Genomic DNA, 24,085 nt, shown 5'->3' on the forward strand with positions numbered 1-24,085 from the left:
TCTGACTTATTAATGTTTTGTAAAGAATTAAAAAAAAACCTGAATCATAAAAATCATATGAAAATTGTATTACATGTATGTCAAACTGAATGTTAACAACACAAATTAAAGCTGTGACTCCTCGTAACAGGACAGTTGATGCTCCTTTTATATCCTGTCAGTGTCCTTCTCTATGCAAAGTGAACTTCCTCACAGTCTGCTATAAAGACTTGATATCATGCTGTCAGCTGCAGCAGAAGAAGAGAAGCTCCCATCAGATCACCTTCAATACCAACCATGTTCTCTGTAGCTCTGCTGCTGCTACTGCTGGCTGCTGGATCCTGTGAGGAGCTTTCAGTGGATTCACACTAATAAACACATTAGAAAGACTGAATAGTCAGATGGATGATGGAGATAATGTTGATTTGTGTTTCCACAGGTGTGAACAGTATTGATCACCTGTCAGGTCTCTGGTTATTCTTTGACTGATAACAGCTATGCAACAGGTTGGATCAGACAGTGTGAAGGAAAACCAATGGACTGAATTTCTCATCAGTGGGGAACAAGTGGCCTTCGTCAAAATAATGCTCTGAAGAACAAGTTCAGCTACAGCAGAGACACTTCTGCTAGAACAGTGACTCTAACAGGACAGAATCTGCAGCCTGAGGACACAGCTGTTTATTACTGTATACGTCAGCCCACAGTGATACAAACCACCAACAGACCTGCACAAATACCCAGAGACCATGTGACTCAAGCACACACAAGTTATTAAATGCTGAAATTAATATATACAGTGCTGTCTGATGCTAAAAAATAATCTTTATGTAATTCACTGAGTCATTGTCATATTTTTTTTGTTTCTGATAGAAAGAAGAAGAGTTGAGATTTTTAATGGTAAATTAAGTCGACTTCCCCTGCAGTCGACATCAGAATCAATATCAATAACATATTAATAACATATTTCTATGTATTGCAATGCCTTGAAACTTTTTTTTTTTTTTTTGTTGGGGGGGGGGGGGGCATTGCCTAACTTAACTACAACTTAAACAGTAGCAGTGTTTCTTCACAAATAATTTCCCTGTGGAATTTGGCCAAGCTGAAAAAAGGTCTAAAATTTTACATTGTATGCCATTTAGAAAAAAAAAAAAAAAAATCAGTCTAGAAATGAGTTGCTAGGACGTTTTTCTACAGTGTCTTTTGTGACTCCACTTATGAAAATGTGTGTGTGTCACATGTTCCCTCTTTAAACCTGTAGAGGAGGTCTATGCAAACTCTCCTCTTATAAACACACCATCAGTAACTTGTGACAGAAACCTGTGACAGATTGAGATATATTTGAAACACTGAGGTCAGAGAGCTCTGAACTACAGTGTTTATCACAGAATGGAAATTACAATCATCTGGACTTTGTTATTTGTAGTTAGTATTCATGGTGAGAAAATGAATTCTGCTTGATTTCTTTTGTAAATGTCAAACCTGTGATTTACAAGTTTGTTGGATAATGATCACATTTTCTTTGCTATTTTCTTTGCTTCCAGGAGTTTGGAGTGAGATCAAACTGGACCAGTCTCCCTCTGAGGTGAAAACACCTGGAGAGACAGTGAAGATGTCATGTATCATATCCGGTTATAGCATGACGAGCTACAATATGGGCTGGATACGACAGAAGCCAGGGAAAGCTCTGGAGTGGATTGGGTATATGGTCACAGGTTCAAACTCTGCTAGCTATGCCAGCTCCTTTCAAAGTGGTTTCCTCATGACTGAAGACGTGTCCAGCAGCACTCAGTACCTCGAGATCAGGAGCCTGACAGCAGAAGATTCTGCTGTTTACTTCTGTGCTCGACAGACACAGTGACTGAAGACAGTGGAGCAGCTGCACAAAAACCTCCACAGACAACAAACATGTGATCTTCATGACATCTGGGTTTTATCTCCACCTGCAAAAGCACTTTATATCCACATTAGATTCCCATAGAGTTTATTGTGACCTCAGGACTAAATATCTATCAAATGATGTTACATCACTCACAGTAACAGAGTTTCTTCAGTTGTCAAAACATTAAATAAGACTAGATTTTTACTGTCATCTACAAAAGTAAAAATTCATAAATGCCCCAAAACACATTCTGATTATTGGTGGAATGTTTAACAGGATTAGATGACAAATCAACACATTTAAAAAAATACTCATGCATGTTGGTGATCATAAGAAAGCTGCTGATTAGTATTTATTGCATATGCTGTCTAAAGGAAGTGTGAAAAACCATGACAGTGAGACAAATTATAAATTAATTTGTTTGAATGTTTTCTGTAGACTGAAGATTCTGCTGTTTATTATTGTGCTCGACAGCCACACAGTGACACAGTTGTTTGAGCAGCTGTACAAAAACCCACACAGCTCATCTTTACTGGACTGAAAGAGCCTGGAAATTACTTATTATTAGAATTATTATTATTAGAATATATATTCTTACTTTGTTTATAATTAAATCATGATCACTATTGATGAATAAATCATTAAAGTTGCACTATTTAGCGTAGGAGAAGGAATTTAACTTAGAATTGTTATACTTACAATATCAATGAGGTAATAATACAAACTCAGAGATATTTATCTTTTTCACAAGTAAACACGTTTTCAGAGGAAAATAAGGTCTCCAGAACACCGTTTGAAACTACAAAGTTGGCCGGGTCAGTAATCAATGATCTTTCACTTCCAATTATAATTTCTTCCCTAAAATTACAAAGTGCACCTTTAAACAGCAACAATAAGCATTAAAACAAATCATTAAATATCTTACTGTAATGATCATCAACTCACATAACAGGCATTGAAAGCAATACGATATGTGGAAATCATTGTCCAGATATAAATGAAATAAATGAATCCACAATAACGTTTGTATGACTTGGTATCTAAAGTTGGTTACAACAGGAGGGCGAAAAATAATTTTGTAGTTCCCATTTCAACACCACTAGATGTCAGTCAGTGTCAAGTCTGCTGATCTCAGCTTGTGCTGTATTAATGCTCTTCTTAACTTCACACCTCACATTCCAACTTTCATCAACGCTCCTCCTTTTCTCAGGTTTAGTGTTTATGTTTAAAAACAGTTTTTCCAAAATCTCTGACTGATAAAATGCAAATTCACACACTGATGAACAGTCCCCACCCACTCTGCCTGCACAGTATACATCCTTCATAAAAGCCTTTGCAGTTGCAGACTCAGCCAAGTTTCCACCATGACAGCTGTACTGAGTTTCTTCTTCTTGGCTCTCATTTCAGGTGAGTGAAGTCAGTGTCAGTGTGTCAGCAGAGGAGGAGAACAAGAGCTCTGGATGTCTGCTGGCTGCTCCTCATCTAAACTCTGTCTCTTTCAGCTGCTCAGGGTCAGTCCCTCACCTCCTCAGAGCCAGTGGTCAGCAGAGCTGGACAACCAGTCACTCTGTCCTGTAAAGTGGAAGGACTTGCTCTGGCTTGGCTGCACTGGATTCGTCAGAAACCAGGGAGAGGACTGGAATGGATCGGACGCATTGATGCTGGAACTGGCACAATATTTGCCCCAAGTGTCCAAGGCCAGTTTACCATCACCAAAGACACGTCCAGAAATGTTGTGTCCTTAGAGGTGAAGAGTCTAAAACAAGAAGACTCTGCAGTTTATTATTGTGCATGAGAGCCACAGTGACACAGCAGACTACAGAGCTGTACAAAAACTGACAACACTGATCTCTGAATGAGAAGCACTGAAGCATGTCAGGACTTTGAAAACAAATAATGTCCATTTGAATGAGGCCAGTTAACAATGAAACACATTTCATCTGTTCTGTCTGCTGTACACAAGTAATGAAATGAAGAATCATGTTTTCATTTTCAGAGTTTGAACTTTCAGTTGGACATCAAATGAACAAATGATGCATGTGCATCATGTTGCATCACTCACCATATGTCAATATATCAACCATGAACTATTTGAATTTAGTTTGAAAAGAAAAAAAAAACAGGTTGAAAAAGATTTTATCAGGTGACTTGATCAAAACATGATCTAAAATCTATTCAAAACTCCTCAATGAATGAATTAATTGTATGATGGTGTAAAATGACAATCAAGCAGTATTCATCAAGTGCAAGTGATGCTGCTGATCAGAATTAAAGTGTAGATTACTTTTATTGTTGTAAATATACTGATGTGCTGCCAACTGTTCTTAAAGTGACTGATAAGAAACAAAGCACCGATAACAAGATGAATTATTATTGAATTAACTGGAATAAAACCTGCATGTTAATGTGTCAGATGTCTGAACTAAGAATAAGATTTCAGTGCTATAAATGTGGCTGCATTGTTAATGCTGACTGACATTTTCCAGAAACTAAAACATGTTAGACTCTTGAACATTAATTCCCAAGTTTCAATAAATATTTCGAGCCCAGATGTTTCCTCTCTGTGAGGAGGAGTCAATGCAAAACTCAGATGTCTTCCTTCTCTACTTATCTGACTGCAGAGAGGATGACAGAGAACAGTGGACACACAGTTTAACATGATGGACTATAGGACAGGACTGCTGCTGTTAACTGTCTGCTGGGCAGGTGAACACTTACACTGATTACTGAAAACTTCTATTTGTGCTGCCAAGCCAATGACACATTTTTTTGTCTCAACAGGTGTTGATGGTCAAACTCTGACAGAATCTGAATCAGTGGTTAAAAGGCCTGGAGAATCTCACAGATTGACCTGTACAGCCTCTGGATTCACATTCAGCAGCTACTGGATGAGCTGGATCAGACAGGCTCCTGGAAAAGGACTGGAGTGGATCGCTTTTATCAGCAGTGGTGGTGGTGGCAGCACTTACTACTCTGAGTTGGTCAAAGGCCGGTTTACCATCTCCAGAGACAACAGCAGACAGCAGGTGTATCTGCAGATGAGCAGTCTGAAGACTGAAGATTCTGCTGTTTATTATTGTGCTCGAGAGACACAGTGACTGAAGTTGGTTGAGCAGCTGTACAAAAACCTACAGTACTGATCTCTACTGGTCTGGAAGAGCCCAAGCATGAAGTATTTTATATCATAAGTAATTATATTATAATTTCAAATATGTTGCTGAGAAATATTGATAGTAAATATTAAATGAAACAAAACAAAAAAAGTTGATTTGCTGACAAAAGGCCCAAAGACAGCACAACAATGTGGTCACTTCTTCTGTTTCTTTCATAAAATCACTAGAGGGCAGTCAGTGACAAGTTTGTCTCTCCTCTGTTACTTAAAGGAGACTCTGTGTTCTCATTAATATTAACTGACTGACTCTCAACACTCAGATGTAGTTTTTGCATTTTGTCTCACAGGTTTCAGTTCCTGAGCAGCTGTTTTCCTCTCGAGGCTCCAAGTTTCTCTGTATGTCTTCAAACATCTGCTGACACTGAAATGATTAAAACTCTTTCATGCCAACCAGCAGCATCAGACAGAAGTTTTCATACTGTTTACATGATGCTGTCTGCTGTCACTTTGCTGCAAATACAGGAAGAACACTAAGTGATCAAATGCTGCAATAACAACAAGCTGCTCTTACATCTGAAGTTCATCTTAAATGTGATGTAGGAGGTGCTGACAGTAAATACATTCTCTCAGGAAAACAGCTCACATCATATTTAAAGTGTTTTAATGATTTGAAAACATGCTGAACACACTGTAAACATGGCTTATAGAAAGCTACATTCTTGATGGTTTCTCCTTTTGTTTCCATGACACATCATCATAAATATTATGATGCTGATTTTAAACACCATGTTTTCCATCATATATGGTTCATGTAATATTCACAGTAAGAAGAGTTGTGATAATCATTTACAGTTGTGTAATTTCTGTCAAACAGGGACATTTTCAAAATGTTCCAGTTGAGTGTGTAATGAAATGAAAATATCATGTGTAAAGCAGAGGTGATTTCCAGGCATGTTTTCACTCTGCAGATATAATAACAGTCAACAGACTCTTCTATTGGCTCCAGTCAGACCAACATTGATGCTTCATATGTTTGATTCTATGCAAACTCAGTGAGCTTCCTTGTTACTCAGCTATAAAAACTTCCCATCAGGCTGTCAGTGGAGTTCACAGCACGTCAGTTTCAACATCAACCATGTTTTCTGTAGCTCTGCTGCTGCTGTTGGCAGCTGGATGTGAGTCTCTCTGGATTTGTCAAAGTCAGAAGTTCTTCTTTTGCAGTTTAACTTGATGATTTGTTACAGAACATTTTGTTTTTTTTTACCAGGTGTGAAGTGTGAACAGTTGACACAGCCAGCCTCTGTGACTGTGCAGCCAGGTCAACGTCTGACCATCACCTGTCAGGTCTCTTATTCTGTCAGCAGCTATCGCACTCACTGGATCAGACAGCCTGCAGGGAAAGGACTGGAGTGGATTGGGAGTGCAGCTGTTGGATACAGCACATACATGAAAGATTCACTAAAGAACAAGTTCAGTATCAGCTCAGACTCTTCCAGTAAAACAGTGACTCTAAATGGACAGAATGTGCAGTCTGAAGACACTGCTGTGTATTACTGTGCCAGAGAGCCACAATAACACAAACCATCAGTAGACCTGAACAAAAACCCCTCAGTGCCTGAACACTTGTAACATGAAGCCACCAGAGGAGGAGCCCTCAGACCACTAATGGTTTCAACTCCAGTTTAGTTAAATGATCTGAATTCAGTTTGATAGCAACAACTTAAATACTCTGACTTCATTAAGTGTGATACATTGCTGTACATAATTAAAAAAATCCCTGAACATTATCATACATAAGAAAGTCAAGTAATGAAATTAATTCAGTTTACTTGAAGATGCTGAGAGTTTGTTTCTTTTCATTAAGATATCATTAAAAATATATTATTAGATTATTATCTGAGTCATAATTGCTTTAATCAGTTAATCAGGAGTCTTCAGCCAACTTCATGGAATATACAAACTACAAAACATGGTGCGTTCATAACAAACCAAAGTGTGTTTGTCAGTGATTTAAGTTCCTTTCTCTTTTTGAAAGAGATGAATGTTTAGTTTTCACTTTTGTTTCATTTAAATATTCTTTAGTCAGCTGATTTACTGTCATCAGTATGTAAATCAGCCTCCTTGTGTGTTTTGCCTCATAAGGATGTGAAGTTTGTGTCAGTGAGGACAGAAGAGCTCACATCAGTTCAGCTTCAACATCAACCATGTTCTCTGTAGCTCTGCTGCTGCTGCTGGCTGCTGGATCCTGTGAGGAGCTTTCAGTGGATTCACACTAATGAACACATTAGAAAGACTGAATAGTCAGATGGATGATGGAGATAATGTTGATTTGTTTTTCCACAGGTGTGAACAGTATTGATCTCATCCAGCCGGACTCAAAGGTTGTGCAGCCTGGACAGTCTTTGACCATCACCTGTCAGGTCTCTGGTTATTCTTTGACTGATGACAGCTATGCAACAGGTTGGATCAGACAGTGTGAAGGAAAACCAATGGACTGGATTTTGCACCGGTGGGGTGGAGGAGACTTTTACCAAAATAATGCTCTGAAGAACAAGTTCAGCTATAGCAGAGACTCTAACAGGACAGAATCTGCAGCCTGAGGACACAGCTGTTTATTATTGTGTACGTCGGCCCACAGAGATACAAACCACCAACAGACCTGCACAAATACCCAGAGACCATGTGACTCAAGTACACACAAGTTTAAAATGCAAACATCAATACAGCCGTTACTGTCTGATGAATTGCTAAAAATGTATCTTCATGCTATCTGCTGAGGCATTTTTTTGTGTTTCTGGTAGACAGAAGAAGAGTTGAGAATTTTAATGTTGAATCTAAATAGACTTCCCCTGCAGTCGACATCAGTATAGAAGAGACTAGAAACTTAAATTTCCCTCAATAGAAGATTGTGTGACACATTTAATTAATTCATTTTAATGTATTGCAATGCCTTGAAAAAATTCAAAAAAGCTTTTCATAACTTAACAACTTTAACAGTAGTTGCATTTCTTCACAAAAACACAGATGAGATTCAAATTTCCCAGTTGTACTTTGGAAAAGCTGAAAAAAGTTCTAAAATTTTACATCTTCAGTTCAGGATTGTCACTTAGAACAGTTGTTATTTTTCATGAAACACTCAGTCCAGAAATTACTTGACAGGACTTTTTTCTACATTTTCTTTTGGATATTCTTTGATTACTGAGAGGTACTGAACAGTAGATCATCAACCTCATCTGTCCAATATACTTATGGGGAGTAATGAGAAATCATGATTGTGAGACAAATTACACCTGAACTCATTTTAATAAATGTCATTTGTAAATGTGAAGTTTACTTCAAAGAAATGTGGGAACAGTTTCCTCTCTGTGAGGAGGAGTCAATGCAAAACTCAGATGTCTTCCTCCTCTACTTATCTGACTGCAGAGAGGATGACAGAGAACAGTGGACACACAGTTTAACATGATGGACTATAGGACAGGACTGCTGCTGTTAACTGTCTGCTGGGCAGGTGAACATCTACAAAGGTCTTAATTTTGGATTGCTTGTATTTGTGCTGCCAAGCTAATGACACATTGTTTTTTGTCTCAACAGGTGTTGATGGTCAGACTCTGACAGAATCTGAACCAGTGGTTAAAAGGCCTGGAGAATCTCACAGATTGACCTGTACAGCCTCTGGATTCACATTCAGCAGCTACAGGATGAACTGGGTCAGACAGGCTCCTGGAAAAGGACTGGAGTGGATCGCTTTTATACACACAGGCAGCAGCCACATCTATTACTCTCAGTCGGTCAAAGGCCGGTTTACCATCTCCAGAGATGACTCCAGCAGTAAACTCTACCTACAGATGAACAGTCTGAAGACTGAGGACACAGCAGTGTATTACTGTGCCAGAGACACACAGTGAGAGACAATAACAGGAGAGTCATACAAAAACTACTTCCTCTATTTACCATCACAAATGGAAACACCTACAGATAACAAATGTTATCTTTATATATCTAATTCAGATACAAAGCACAAAATGACAGATAAAACATTATTTTAAATGTGTATCAGAAGTTTAATTTCAAAAATGATCCCTTGACAAGCCTGTAGATGGAGGGTTTGGGTTAGAGTGGAAAATATGATTTTCTTAGAGTCAATTTATAGTTTGTATTTATTAAAAGAAAATAATTCTGCTTTCATTAACTTTTTGGTTAACATTCACACGTCTGAAAAAATATTGATTTACTAGATGATTTGACATCCTTTATGGTAATAATCAGTGGTTGATCCCTGGACCACATCTGCATGTCGAACTATCCTTTGGCAAAATACTGAACAAATTGCTCCTGATGGCTTTTTCATTGGTGCGTGTGAGTGTGTGTGAATGACTTTGTATAGGAAGGGCTGTATCACTCCTGATGAGCAGGTTGGAACCTTGCATGGCCGCATCTGCTGTAAGCATTTGAGTGTGTGTATGACTGAGTAAATGTGACAAGTGTTGTAAATTTGATGATTTACTAGACAAGTGCTTTATGTTTGTAACCACAGACCATAAAATACATGAATTTAGCTTAAAAGAGCAAGAAACTGAAAAACATTTGTTTAGACAGCTTTATTAGAACATGATTAGAAGTGATCCGTCCACAAAAATGTAATTATATGTTCAAAACACTGGTTCATGGTATGATGAGGTGAGATGACAATAACACAGTTTTCATCAATACTAGACGATGCAGGTGATCAGAATAAAACTGTAGATTATCGACATATCTACATATAGTTCAATTAAGTCAATATTGAGAAACAGAGCCTTGATGTATGAATAATAATTCTAAACATTTGAACACAATCAACACATCTTCATCATGTCAGTGTTTCGCATTTCAAACTTTTCTTGTGTTTGGAATCGTTGCAGTGATAATACTGATAGAAAATTTAAACTTAACTCTTGTCGAAAAAATATCAAATCAGCGAACTAGGAGAGTTGAGTCTTGGACATTAATCCTCCAGTTTCATTACATATCTCCATTCCAGATGTTTCCTCCCTGTGAGGAGGAGTCAATGCAAAACTCAGATGTCTTCCTCCTCTACTTATCTGACTGCAGAGAGGATGACAGAGAACAGTGGACACACAGTTTAACATGATGGACTATAGGACAGGACTGCTGCTGTTAGCTGTCTGCTGGACAGGTGAACATCTACACTGATATTAATTTTAGATAACTTTTATTTTCGCTGCCAAGCCAATGACACTTATTTTCTTGTGTCTCAACAGGTGTTGATGGTCAGACTCTGACAGAATCTGAACCAGTGGTTAAAAGGCCTGGAGAATCTCACAGATTGACCTGTACAGCCTCTGGATTCACATTCAGCAGCTATGCTATGAGCTGGATCAGACAGGCTCCCGGAAAAGGACTGGAGTGGATCGCTTCTATAAGCAGTAGCAGTAGCTTCATCTACAACTCAGAGTCAGTCAAAGGCCGGTTTACCATCTCCAGAGAAAACGGCAGACAGCAGGTGTATCTGCAGATGAGCAGTCTGAAGACTGAAGATTCTGCTGTTTATTATTGTGCTCGAGAGACACAGTGACTGGAGTTGGTTGAGCAGTTGTACAAAAACCTACAGAACTCATCTTTACCACAATTATCTCACATGAATACTGTTCTCACTTCAAGCAGTCCAAGAACATGTTGCAAAACAGTTACAGGAAACACTTTGCGAAAACCTCCAATGTTTAATTAGAGAATATTTCTCAAAAACATGTAGAAATCATTGAACTAGTCACACATATTTAAAGAAATATTTGCTGGAACAAAAAAAGAATAGTTGTGTCGTTTTATGTAATATCTAAATAAATAAAAATTGTGGCCATCAACCAGCTGCAGCAAACTCAATAATTAATTTAGATTATCTTGTTTTTACTTGACTCCTGCTGGCAGTGAAAAAAAAACAACACAGACATATAAATAATATAAAACAGTGAACATGTAAATGTATCAATATGTATCTCTGTCTGTGACTATGTTTTTGTATCCAATGTGGAAAGCATCATTCATTTGAAAAAAATAACCAAACAAATAATGAATTAAAAATGCCTGTACATGAGCCACTCCCTCCTCATGATGCCCTGATGCAAATCTTCAGTCTGTGCAGTGTACTTCTGTCCTGCTGACTGCTCTTGTACTTTGTGTGGAGCATCAGAGGTCACATCTCCAGCCTCAGGATGATGAACACACTCACTCTTCTGCTGGTTGCTCTCTCTCTGTCCTGTGAGTTCTCCTGCTTCTTGCTGTTTTATCTTTTATCACACAACATGGACTGATGATCAGTCAGTGACAGCAGAAAACTTCCCAGATGACTGTCTCACTTTCTTCTGTGGCTCCTCTCTTCTTTCATCTCATCAGGTTGTACAGGTCAGAGTATGGAGTCCATTCCTTCCAGTTCAGTAGTGAAAAGGCCTGGGGAGACTCTCAGTCTGTCCTGCAGGGGATCTGGCTTCACATTCAGCTGCTGCACTATGAACTGGATCAGACAACCTGCAGGAGAAGGACTGGAATGGATCGGGGAAGGCTGGACAGATGCCAGTAAAAACACATATGCCAGCAGTGTGCGAGGACGTGCAGAAATCCGCAAAGATAACAGCAACAGCATGGTGTATCTGAGACTGTCCAACTTAAAGCCAGAGGACTCTGCTGTGTATTACTGTGCCAAACACACACACTGGTTAAAGGAAGCAGAGAAGCTTTACAAAAACTCCACAGAACATTTGTTTCCAAAGACCTACAGGTGGCAGCAGAACATATGAAGTCAGATGACACTAACTAAGGAGAGTATGACAGTGACTCTAAACACTCACACATACATACATGCATCATATGAAAACAACAGCTGATGTTGTGGTTTGTGACTTCCTGTTTCTCAGTGTTACATTTAACATGAGTTTTTTCTGCAACAATGATGTTTTATAACATTCCTATTTAAAGTTTACCAGCAGTTTTTTCGTTGTTTATTACTGAGCTGGAAAGCCACAGTGACACAATTTCAAAATAAATGTTGATGTAACAATTCTGGGTATTTGATGGTTTGTAACAGGACAGTTGATGCTCCTTTTATATCCTGTCAGTGTCCTTCTCTATGCAAAGTGAACTTCCTCACAGTCTGCTATAAAGACTTGATATCATGCTGTCAGCTGCAGCAGAAGAAGAGAAGCTCCCATCAGATCACCTTCAATACCAACCATGTTCTCTGTAGCTCTGCTGCTGCTGCTGGCTGCTGGATCCTGTGAGGAGCTTTCAGTGGATTCACACTAATAAACACATTAGAAAGACTGAATAGTCAGATGGATGATGGAGATAATGTTGATTTGTGTTTCCACAGGTGTGAACAGTATTGATCTCATCCAGCCACACTCAAAGGTTGTGCAGCCTGGACAGTCTTTGACCATCACCTGTCAGGTCTCTGGTTATTCTTTGACTGATGACAGCTATGCAACAGGTTGGATCAGACAGTGTGAAGGAAAACCAATGGACTGGATTTGGCACCGGTGGGGCGGAGGAGCCTTTTATCAAAATAATGCTCTGAAGAACAAGTTCCTTTACAACACACACACTTCTACCAGCTCGGTGACTCTAACAGTACAGAATGTGCAGCCTGAGGACACAGCTGTTTATTACTGTGTATGTGTGCCCACAGTGATAACAACCACCAACAGACCTGCACAAATACCCAGAGACCATGTGTCTCAACTGTTAACATTAAGAGAAAAAAATAAAGAAAATCTCAAGCAGTTATTCCCTAATTGCACATTAATTTCAAAATGTGTCTGTGTTCATTTTAATTCAGTCTCAGGATGTATTTAATACCAAATTTAATTTTTGTACCTGTGTTCTTGTATGTTGAAACCTTTTTGTATAAAGTCATTTATACTGAGAAATAACACTTTACTTTTTTGAACATTTGAGTAAACACGCCACAACCACAAATTCAGTATTTTTCACAAGGTTTTCTGTTGAATATTTTTCCAGGATATATTCTGACTTTCACAACCAAATTGTTTACCAAGTCATCATTACTTCATCAAGAAAATGATCCTCCCCCCTGGGTTACAAATGTGGCTTTTTATGTCTAATGTCAGTCCAGAATGTGGTTTCCCTACACACAGACAAATAGATGCCCTAGTGAAATGTTTCCTGTGGGCTGTGACTCGTGTCCTACAGGCTCCTGGTCCCCACAACACACTTGAGAGGCGACGCACAGATTAAAACTTTCTTCATGCTGACTTAAACACAACTAAATTCATCACTGCACAAAATACAGTCCGTGGTGAGGTTCAGTGATCACAGGGTGAGCTGTTTATATCCTCTGTCTCTGTGATGTATCACAGCATGGTATATTGTTCATATTCATGCAGATCTCATGCTGCTGTATGTGCACAACCTGTGAAGGAGTAGATGTTTCCGCTGCTACCTGAGTGTGACTGTGATGTAGTTTGGCTGCTGTGTTCATGTTGATGAACAAGTTGCTCTATTTGAACCCTCTTAACTTCTTCTGAATGATGCTGATTAATAACAGCTGGTGACTTATCTGAGCCCATTTTAATAGGGCTTGTTCATAGATCCACTAAACTCAGCCACAAACACATCAATGTGAAAGTCTACTGTCAAGTACAGTGCTGGTAGTGTTATGCTGTGGGTCTGCTTTGCTGCCATTTGATCAGCTGCTCTAAAGAAAGTGAATGGAATAATGAAGAAGGATTATCTCCAAATTCTTGAGGAAAACCTCAAATCATCAGCCAGGAGATTGGGTCTTGGCTGCAGTTGGGTTTTCCAACAGGACAGTAATCCCAAACACACATCAAAAGTGGTAAAGGAACGGCTAAATCAGGCTACAACCGAGGTTTTAGAATGGCCTTCCCGAAATCCTGACTTGAACCCCACTGAGAACATGTGGACTGTGCTGAAGAAACAAGTCTGTGCCAGGAAGCCAACAAATGTAGTTGAACTTCTGTCAAGAGAAGTTAAAAATTCTGCCAGAGGACTAAGAGATGCTTGTAGAAGACCATCAAAAGCACCTACATGAGGTGAAAATGGCCAAGCAACATTTAACCAAACATTAAGATTAATGTACACATTTATTTGAGCCACCAGATTTGGTCTCGTTTGCAGAAGAACTATAATGAATCAGTTCATTATTGAACTAAACTTTATGATTGTTTTTGTGGCAAAGTATTTTGTGTTCCACTAATTCCATCACTGAAAAAGGAGAGTTGCTCAAATCATTGGAACTGAAGACTGCCATGATGAACATTTGTATGTAAACTTCTGACCATGACTGTATCTCACTACAAGGAGACTCTTATATCTGCTGATCTCACTGATCTTATCTGAGTGACACTGTGGACTGAACAGAACTAATGGAACATCAGGAGTGACTGCAGCTTAAATTCGATCAGATGTAGTTCATCATCTCAAACAGATTCCGAGACAAACATCTGGAAGACTGAAGGAGCTGCTTCTTATGGATCTGGTGAAAGCTAAATGAATAAATTATTCTGCAATAAGACCAACCTTCATTTCCTGTGCTGCTGAAGGAATAACACTGTCTCTCTTTCAGTTTTCTCTCTCAGCAGTAACCAACATCACTGAGGTGACCCATCAGCTTTGAACTAAAAGTGTAGTGTCGATTATACATGTTCCTTTTGAAAGAGAGATGTTTTGGAAGTCATTTCTTTTATATATTTGGAAAAAAAAATCTCTTAAATGTTCAGTCTAAATACATATCAGAACTAAGTCAAATTCTGCTGTTTCCTCCTTGTGAGGAGGAGTCAATGCAAAACTCAGATGTCTTCCTCCTCTACTTATCTGACTGCAGAGAGGATGACAGAGAACAGTGGACACACAGTTTAACATGATGGACTATAGGACAGGACTGCTGCTGTTAACTGTCTGCTGGGCAGGTGAAAGTCTACACTGATCTTAATTTTAGATAACCTTCATTTGTGCTGCCAAGCCAGTGACACACATATGATTTTTTTTTTTTGTCTCAACAGGTGTTGATGGTCAGACTCTGACAGAATCTGAACCAGTGGTTAAAAGGCCTGGAGAATCTCACAGATTGACCTGTACAGCCTCTGGATTCACATTCAGTGACTACGCTATGGCCTGGATCAGACAGGCTCCTGGAAAAGGACTGGAGTGGGTTGCTTCCATTCTGAGTGATGATATAGCTTCTATACTTACTGACATTTCTCCGACTGATTACTCCCAGTCAGTCAAGGGTAGATTCACCATCTCCAGAGATGACTCCAGCAGTAAAGTCTACCTACAGATGAACAGTCTGAAGACTGAGGACACAGCAGTGTATTACTGTGCCAGAGACACACAGTGAGAGTCAATAACAGGAGAGTCATACAAAAACTACTTCCTCTATCTTGCACCACTGGAAACATTCACTTGTCTCAGTTTAAATTATTCTACATGACAGTCATGAGTTGCGACTGAAAAATAAATGTTAACTTTATATCATTTGACCGAATAATAATAATAATTAATTACAGTTTCAGAAATGATTATAATTTAAATATGTTTTCGTCTCTTTTTCAGAAAATGTTTTTTATTGTGTTCTGTCTTTGAAACAACAGATGATGTAAATTATTTCCTATTTTATGAAATGATTCTGATCCACTTCACTGTTTCAGTGTTTAATTTACATTTCAGTAGAAATAAAAAAAAAAATGGATAAATGTTATCATAGCTTACAAGTTACAATAATTTATTGCGCTGCCAGTAGTTTAAGAAAATTACAACATTCAATTAACAGGTCCGTCACGACTGCAGCAGCCTCCCAGTCCACTGATTTCCATAATGTGATAAATCTATGATGAGTTGAACATTTTGATGACAACCAGCAGGACTGACCTCCTGAAGCAGATTTTCATGGAACTGAAACATTTGATGTGCTTTTATCTGCTGCTGCTTACAGGAATTCAAAAATCATAGTCTTGATATCAGTTAAACTAATGCTTCACTGGCTCGAACAACATTAAGAGTTCAACAATCTATATGAGAAAAAAATTTCTTCAGTTCATTTTTCTTTTGACACATCAGAAATTCATTGTGTGTTTCTGGCAGTTGAAAGCTGCTCCGTTAACTGTCTGCTGGGCAGGTTAACATCTGCACTGATCTTGAATTAAAGTTGTCTTCAAAAAGTCTCAAGCTTAAAACAATTAACTACAACATGATCCTTTATCTCCTTACAGGTGCTGTTGGTCAGACTCTGACAGAATCTGAGCCAGTGGTTAAAAGGCCTCACAGATTGATCTGTACAGCCTCTGGATTCACATTCAGCAGCTATGAGATGAACTGGATCAGACACTGAAGATTCTGCTGTTTATTATTGTGCTCGAGAGCCACAGTGACTGGAGTTGGTTGAGCAGCTGTACAAAAACCTACAGAACTCATCTTTACTGGACAGAAAGAGTCAAAGCATGAAGCATGAAGTTTGTCTCTCCTCTGTTACTTAAAGGAGACTCTGTGTTCTCATTAATATTAACTGACTGACTCTCAACACTCAGATGTAGTTTTTGCATTTTGTCTCACAGGTTTCAGTTCCTGAGCAGCTGTTTTCCTCTCGAGGCTCCAAGTTTCTCTGTATGTCTTCAAACATCTGCTGACACTGAAATGATTAAAACTCTTTCATGCCAACCAGCAGCATCAGACAGAAGTTTTCATACTGTTTACATGATGCTGTCTGCTGTCACTTTGCTGCAAATACAGGAAGAACACTTAGTGATCAAATGCTGCAATAACAACAAGCTGTTCTTACATCTGAAGTTCATCTTAAATGTGATGTAGGAGGTGCTGACAGTAAATACATTCTCTCAGGAAAACCAATTTCATGATGAAATAGAGAGTAAATGCAGCAGTATACTTTACAGAATCAAGTTTTATTTCAGTTGTATTGTTTTATATCAGGTATTACAGTATCACCCATTTCTGTCATTGCTATTTGTCCATTCATTAATAAACATGAACAACATTTATCTTTTCGTTTCAGATTTATTGAGGCTGTTGATGTGTAAATGTGTTTTTCTCTCAAAAACAGGAATGTTCACAAATTGTTTCCACTAATAATCACAGTTTTTTACCATCTGTAAAACTGTGAAGGATTTTGTGTCATTCAGTAATAACACATTTGAATGTCCTGTATCAGGCTTCTACATCTCAGCTCAGTTTCTAGAGAACAACAAAACGTCTTTACACATTTAAGTGAAAGAGATACAGATTTACATCATGATATTATCAAGTGACCGAGGTCCAAACTTTCAAATAGTGCACTGAAAAAATAAATGAGGGCGTGTGTGAAAAAAATCCCCAGGTAAACATTTGTTTTTAGTGCCAAAGAAGAATCATAGAGCAGTGCTCATCTTGAATTACTAAAGAAAAGAATCTCCATCCCCCCAAAAAATCAAAAACACCCACATAAAAATAATCACAAAATCTGCTTAGTTTCTTGCTGAGATCTGTGTTGTTCCAGATAGATAGATAGATACTTTATTGATCCCGGAGGAAATTCAAGCATCCAGTAGCAATAACAAACACTGAACATATATTGAACATGCATACAATATCAAAGAAACAGTAGAAATAAAAATATGGAATAAAAAAATTAAAAAAATGTTATAAAAATGTTTTGTACAACTGTCTAAAAATATAAAGTGATATTAAAAATATAAAGTGATATAGAGGTAAAGAGTATTAAGGGGACAGGGACGGTGTACAATTCAATTAAATTGGGCTATAAAAGATGAGTGCTTTTGAGTGCATTTGTCCATTGTCTATTGTGCTTCCTGACATCACTGCGAGCTGTTGTACAGTCTGATGGCCAGGGGGACGAAAGAGTTATTGTGTCTGTTGGTGGAGCAGGATTGAGACAGCAGTCTGCCACTGAACACACTCCTCTGCCTGCTGAAGGTGTTGTGCAGAGGGTGGTGGGTGTTGTCCAGTATGGACAGCAGTTTGTCCAGGGTCCTTCTCTCTGCCACAGTCACCAGAGAGTCCAGCTCTGTGCCCACCACTGAGCCAGCTCTCCTCACCAGTCTGTCCAGTCGGGCAGCGTCCCTCTTCTTGCTGCTTCCTCCCCAGCAAACCACAGCGTAGAAGAGGACGCTGGCCACCACAGACTGGTAAAACATCTGCAGCAGTTTTTTGCATATGTTGAAGGACCCCAGCCTTCTCAGGAAGTACAGACGGCTCTGTCCTTTCCTGTGTACAGCGTCCATGTTTGCTGTCCAGACCAACCTGTCATCCAGCTGCAGCCCCAGATATCTGTAGGTCCTGACCACCTCCACATCGACCCCCTCGATGGACACAGGTTGGAGCTGTGGTTTCTTCCTTCTGAAGTCCACAACCATCTCCTTGGTCTTGGAGGTGTTCAGCTGTAGGCGGTTGGACCTGCACCACTCCACAAAGCCCTCAATCAGGCTCCTGTACTCCCCCTCCTGTCCATCCTTGATACAGCCCACTATTGCAGTGTCATCTGAGTATTTCTGCATGTGTCAGAGCTCCGAGTTGTACTGGAAGTCAGATGTGTACAAGGTGAAGAGGACGGGAGAGAGCACAGTCCCCTGTGGTGCTCCGGTGCTGCTAACCACAGTGTCTGACATGCAGTCTTTCAGTCTGACGTACTGCGGTCTCTCTGTGAGGTAGTCTGTAATCCATCTCACCAGGTGTGAATCCACATTCATCCCTGTCAGCTTGTCTCTCAGCAGGAGGGGCTGGATGGTGTTGATTCTCACAGCACCGCTCTCCTTGTCCAGATGAGAGTGTGCCCTGTGAAGCAGATAGAGGATGGCATCCTCCACGCCCAACTTCTCCTGGTATCCAAACTGCAGTGGATCCTGTGTGTGGTGGACCTGGGGTCTGAATAAGCAAGTTGTCCACTGATTTGTTGCCGATAAAAAGACGTTGTATCCATAGGATATATAAGGGCCTACACAGCAAGTGTACTTAGTTGAAAGAAAAAAAAAGAAAAAAAAACACACTTAGACACTAAAAACGAAACTACACATACGGAGCTACTGGATCAGCGTCCTGCTCGCGCCGGCGCCGGAAGAGTGAAAGGATCGCTCTATAAAAGCTGTCTGTGTGTGTGTGTTCCTCAAATATCTCTGCAGATCAGGATCAGACTGACCTGAGAGTTTCAACATGGCTGCTGCATGGTTCAAGGGTGTGCAACGTCGGATTTGTTTGGACTGCAATGATACCGTTAATAAAGTATTTCATAAATGCTTTACAAATTTACACTGCAGAGCTCACTTCCACGACATACCTTAAGAAACAAGCGGATTTAGACCTGCTGTTGCGCGAGCTGGACCGGGATGTTGCTGGCGGTTCGGTCCCGTTCTGTGCATCTGAACTGACTGTTGTGGATTAATGAGACTAAACGAGACCGGACCGAGTGTGTTCGGGTCTGAGGAGATCCCGAGGACAACAAAGTGGAATCTGAATCTGTGGATGTTCGTGTGTAGCAAGCTGCTAGCCCATCCCCACGCGGCCCACCTTCTGAGTCGACGGACGTGACATATAGCGTGTTTGGAGTGTATAGTTAGTGTGTTACATAGTGTTTAGTGTGGTGTGTTTAGTGTGTAGTGTAGTCGTTTTTTCATGTTGTGAGTCAGAACAAGTAGGAGACTGCTGAATGTGGAACAGGCAGGAATGAGCTGAGGACCCCTGAGCCTGATGCACTGCCTGCATTTAAATCTAAATAGTTACATGTAACTGTGTAAATTTCAAAAATGTATGCGCAAATTTAACAAAAAACTATTTATATTTGCATTATAACTAATGTAATTGGTTCATTAAACATATTTGTGATTTTCACCGTAAAAAATCAAACTTCTTCTGACTCTGATTTTATGTTATTATGTGATTTAGGTCCATTTTGTTAATATAGTATGTCAAAATGAAAAAATTAACTGTACAGTCACACATTTGAGGTTGTCCTGAAAATAATGACACCAAACAAGGCAAGCTAAATAGTTTTTAAGGTGAAATATAATGGTAAAATCTAAAGTAGTCAAAAACAGCTAATTATATCCCTGACGTCCCACCTTCAAACACAACCTCATTTGGCCTTCCATGAAAAAACTGCTTAACCTCCCGCTTTTCTATGGAATACATGCTTCCTATACGCAAGGCACTAGTGTATATAAAATGTCATCTTCATTCCCTGAATAATACAGATGGTGACACAAATCTGATTCTTGATAAGATGTGATGGGATTGTCATATGTTCTTTTATAGACTGTCCTTCTCTATGCAAAGTGAACTTCCTCACAGTCTGCTATAAAGACTTGATATCATGCTGTCAGCTGCAGCAGAAGAAGAGAAGCTCCCATCAGATCACCTTCAATACCAACCATGTTCTCTGTAGCTCTGCTGCTGCTGCTGGCTGCTGGATCCTGTGAGTCTCACTGAGGCAGAGACACTGACAGTATGATCACAGCACACTGACTGTTCACTGTTATTACACTCATTCAATATTCAACATGTTTTCCTCCACAGGTGTGAAGTGTGAACAGTTGACACAGCCAGCCTCTGTGACTGTGCAGCCAGGTCAACGTCTGACCATCACCTGTCAGGTCTCTTATTCTGTTAGCAGCTATGCTACAGCTTGGATCAGACAGCCTGCAGGGAAAGGACTGGAGTGGATTATAAGAGGAGGTGGTGGATACAGCACACGCATCAAAGATTCCCTCAAGAACAAGTTCAGTATCAGCTCAGACTCTTCCGGCAACAGAGTGACTCTAAATGGACAGAATGTGCAGCCTGAAGACACTGCTGTGTATTACTGTGCCAGAGAGCCACAATAACACAAACCATCAGTAGACCTGAACACGTGTAACATGAAGCCACCAGAGGAGGAGCCCTCAGACCACTAATGATCTCAACACCAGTTCACTGTTACAGTAAAGAGCGAAATAGTCTGCAGATTTTAAGAGAGAGGATCTTAGTTCAATTTGACAGAAACTTAAATACTTGGATTTTATAAGATGTGATGCATTTTTGTACAGAGTTAAAAAACAAGCAACACTTTTATACATTTTTATACATAATAAAGTAATGAAATAAATTCAGCTTACATGTTGAAGATGCTGAAAATTTCTTTTCAATAAGATATTATTTAGGAAAAGATTATTACCTGAGTTATAATTGCTTTAATCAGTTAATCAGGAGTCTTCAGCCAACTTCATGGAGTCTACAAACTACAAAACATGGTGCGTTCATAACAATCCAAAGTGAGTTTGTAAGTGGTTTAAGTTTCATCCTCTCTTTTAATGAGATGAAGAGAAAAGCCTGAATATTTAGTTTACACCTTTGACTGAGTTAAATATGCTGAAGTCAGCTGACTTTACTGTCATCAGTATGTAAATTAGCCTCCTTGTGTGTTTCGCCTCATAAGGACGTGAAGTCAGTGAGGACAGAAGAGCTCACATCAGTTCAGCTTCAACATCAACCATGTTCTCTGTAGCTCTGCTGCTGCTGCTGGCTGCTGGATCCTGTGAGGAGCTTTCAGTGGATTCACACTAATAAACACATTAGAAAGACTGAATAGTCAGATGGATGATGGAGATAATGTTGATTTGTGTTTCCACAGGTGTGAACAGTATTGATCTCATCCAGCCAGACTCAAAGGTTGTGCAGCCTGGACAGTCTTTGCCCATCACCTGTCAGGTCTCTGGTTATTCTTTGACTGATAACAGCTATGCAACAGGTTGGATCAGACAGTGTGAAGGAAAACCAATGGACTGGATAGTGAGTCGTTTTGGTGGAGGAGACTTTTATCAAAATAATAACAGGACAGAATCTGCAGCCTGAGGACACAGCTGTTTATTACTGTGTACGTCAGCCCACAGTGATACAAACCACCAACAGACCTGCACAAATACCCAGAGACCATGTGACTCAAGCACACATGTTGTTAAATGCAAACATTAATATAAATGATGCTGTCTGATGAGTTGAAAAAAAAAAGAATCTTTATGTATTTCACTGAATCAAAGAGGCAGTTTTTGTGACTGGTAGACAAAAGAAGAGTTAAACATTTTAATAGTAGATGTAAGATGACTTCCCCTGTCATCAACATCAGAGCAGAAGAGACTGAGAAAACTTCAATGTTGCTCAATACAAGATGCATGTGACACATTTTATTAATTTATCTTTATGCATTGCAATGTCTTTAAGTAATTGGAAAACATTTTGTAACTCAACTACAACTTAAACAGTAGCTGTATTTCTTCGTTGTGTCGCCTTTTTTCCACAGTGTCTGCTGTCACTCTGCTTATGAAAATGTGTGTGTGTGTCACATGTTCCCTCTTTAAACCTGTAGAGGAGGTCTATGCAAACTCTCCTCTTATAAACACACCATCAGTAACTTGTGACAGAAACCTGTGACAGATTGAGATATATTTGAAACTCTGAGATCAGAGAGCTCTGAACTACAGTGTTTATCACAGAATGGAAATTACAATCATCTGGACTTTGTTATTTGTAGTTAGTATTCATGGTGAGAAAATTCTGCTTTACTTCTTTTGTAAATGTCAAACCTGTGATTTACCAGGTTGTTGGATAATGATCACATTTTCTTTGCTTCCAGGAGTTTGGAGTGAGATCAAACTGGATCAGTCTCCCTCTGAGGTGAAAACACCTGGAGAGACAATGAAGATGTCATGTATCATATCTGGGTTTGACATGACAGACTACTATATTCACTGGATACGACAGAAGCCAGGGAAAGCTCTGGAGTGGATTGGATGGATGAACACAGGTTCAAACTCTGCTAGCTATGCCAGCTCCTTTCAAAGTGGTTTCCTCATGACTGAAGACGTGTCCAGCAGCACTCAGTACCTCGAGATCAGGAGCCTGACAGCAGAAGATTCTGCTGTTTACTTCTGTGCTCGACAGACACAGTGACTGAGGACAGTGGAGCAGCTGCACAAAAACCTCCACAGACAACAAACATGTGATCTACATGACATCTGGGATTTATCTCCATCTGCAAAAGCACTTTATATCCACATTGGATTCCCATAGAGTTTATTGTGACCTCAGGACTAAATATTTATCAAATTATGTTACATCACTCACAGTAACAGAGTTTCTTCAGTTGTCAAAACATTAAATAAGTCTAGATTTTTATTGTCATCTGCAAAAAGTAAAAATACATGAATGCCCCTAAACACATTCTGATTATTGTTGGAATGTTTAACAGGATTACATGGCAATTCAACAAATTTCAAAAATACTCATGGATGTTGGTGATCATAAGAAAGCTGCTGAATAGTATGTATTGCATATGCTGTTCAAAGGAAGTGTGAAACACCATGACAATGAGACAAATTATAAGTTAATTTATTTGAATGTTTTCAGTTTGGAAAATAAGACAGATTCCTGAAGTAGAACATTTTGGTGTTGTATTTAAATACAACAGGGAACAGTTTCCTCCATGTGAGGAGGAGTCAATGCAAAACTCAGATGTCTTCCTCCTCTACTTATCTGACTGCAGAGATGATGACAGAGAACAGTGGACACACAGTTTAACATGATGGACTATAGGACAGGACTGCTGCTGTTAACTGTCTGCTGGGCAGGTGAACATCTACACTGATTTTTATTTCAGATATTTTCATCTGTGCCGGGAAAGAAACTTATTAAATTTGTATCTTTTTTGGTTCGACAGGTGTTGATGGTCAGACTCTGACAGAATCTGAACCAGTGGTTAAAAGGCCTGGAGAATCTCACAGTTTGACCTGTACAGCCTCTGGATTCACATTCAGCAGCTACAATATGAACTGGGTCAGACAGGCTCCTGGAAAAGGACTGGAGTGGATTGCCTGGGTTGAAAATGATAATGACAGGAAATACTACTCTGAGTCAGTCAAAGGCCGGTTTACTGGTTCCAGAGACAACAGCAGACAGCAGGTGTATCTGCAGATGAGCAGTCTGAAGACTGAAGATTCTGCTGTTTATTATTGTGCTCGACAGCCACACAGTGACACAGTTGGTTGAGCAGTTGTACAAAAACCCACACAGCTCATCTTTACTGGACTGAAAGAGCCTGGAAATTACAA

General features: G+C 39.5%; 8 gene segments (V, D, J or C); all 8 read left to right on the top strand.

Moving 5' to 3' along the window:
* Positions 1–1,300: 1,300 nt before the first annotated feature.
* LOC119014008 lies at positions 1,301–1,860 on the top strand. The segment is given in 2 exon segments: positions 1,301–1,414; positions 1,521–1,860. Coding segments are annotated over 2 exon segments (366 nt in total).
* Positions 1,861–3,214: 1,354 nt separating this feature from the next.
* LOC119013780 lies at positions 3,215–3,653 on the top strand. The segment is given in 2 exon segments: positions 3,215–3,265; positions 3,361–3,653. Coding segments are annotated over 2 exon segments (336 nt in total).
* Positions 3,654–5,901: 2,248 nt separating this feature from the next.
* Positions 5,902–6,625, top strand: LOC119014024. The segment is given in 2 exon segments: positions 5,902–6,145; positions 6,238–6,625. Coding segments are annotated over 2 exon segments (348 nt in total).
* Positions 6,626–7,150: 525 nt separating this feature from the next.
* Positions 7,151–7,570, top strand: LOC119014045. The segment is given in 2 exon segments: positions 7,151–7,217; positions 7,314–7,570. Coding segments are annotated over 2 exon segments (300 nt in total).
* Positions 7,571–8,429: 859 nt separating this feature from the next.
* LOC119013781 lies at positions 8,430–8,875 on the top strand. The segment is given in 2 exon segments: positions 8,430–8,478; positions 8,562–8,875. Coding segments are annotated over 2 exon segments (363 nt in total).
* A 2,189-nt stretch (positions 8,876–11,064) lies between these two features.
* Positions 11,065–11,871, top strand: LOC119013999. The segment is given in 2 exon segments: positions 11,065–11,225; positions 11,361–11,871. Coding segments are annotated over 2 exon segments (447 nt in total).
* A 2,991-nt stretch (positions 11,872–14,862) lies between these two features.
* On the top strand, positions 14,863–15,476 carry LOC119014005. The segment is given in 2 exon segments: positions 14,863–14,911; positions 15,005–15,476. Coding segments are annotated over 2 exon segments (387 nt in total).
* Positions 15,477–20,312: 4,836 nt separating this feature from the next.
* On the top strand, positions 20,313–20,827 carry LOC119014015. The segment is given in 2 exon segments: positions 20,313–20,418; positions 20,520–20,827. Coding segments are annotated over 2 exon segments (351 nt in total).
* Positions 20,828–24,085: the final 3,258 nt, after the last annotated feature.

Source organism: Acanthopagrus latus, chromosome 23, assembly GCF_904848185.1.
Source record: "Acanthopagrus latus isolate v.2019 chromosome 23, fAcaLat1.1, whole genome shotgun sequence".
Classification (NCBI taxonomy): Eukaryota; Metazoa; Chordata; class Actinopteri; order Spariformes; family Sparidae; genus Acanthopagrus; species Acanthopagrus latus.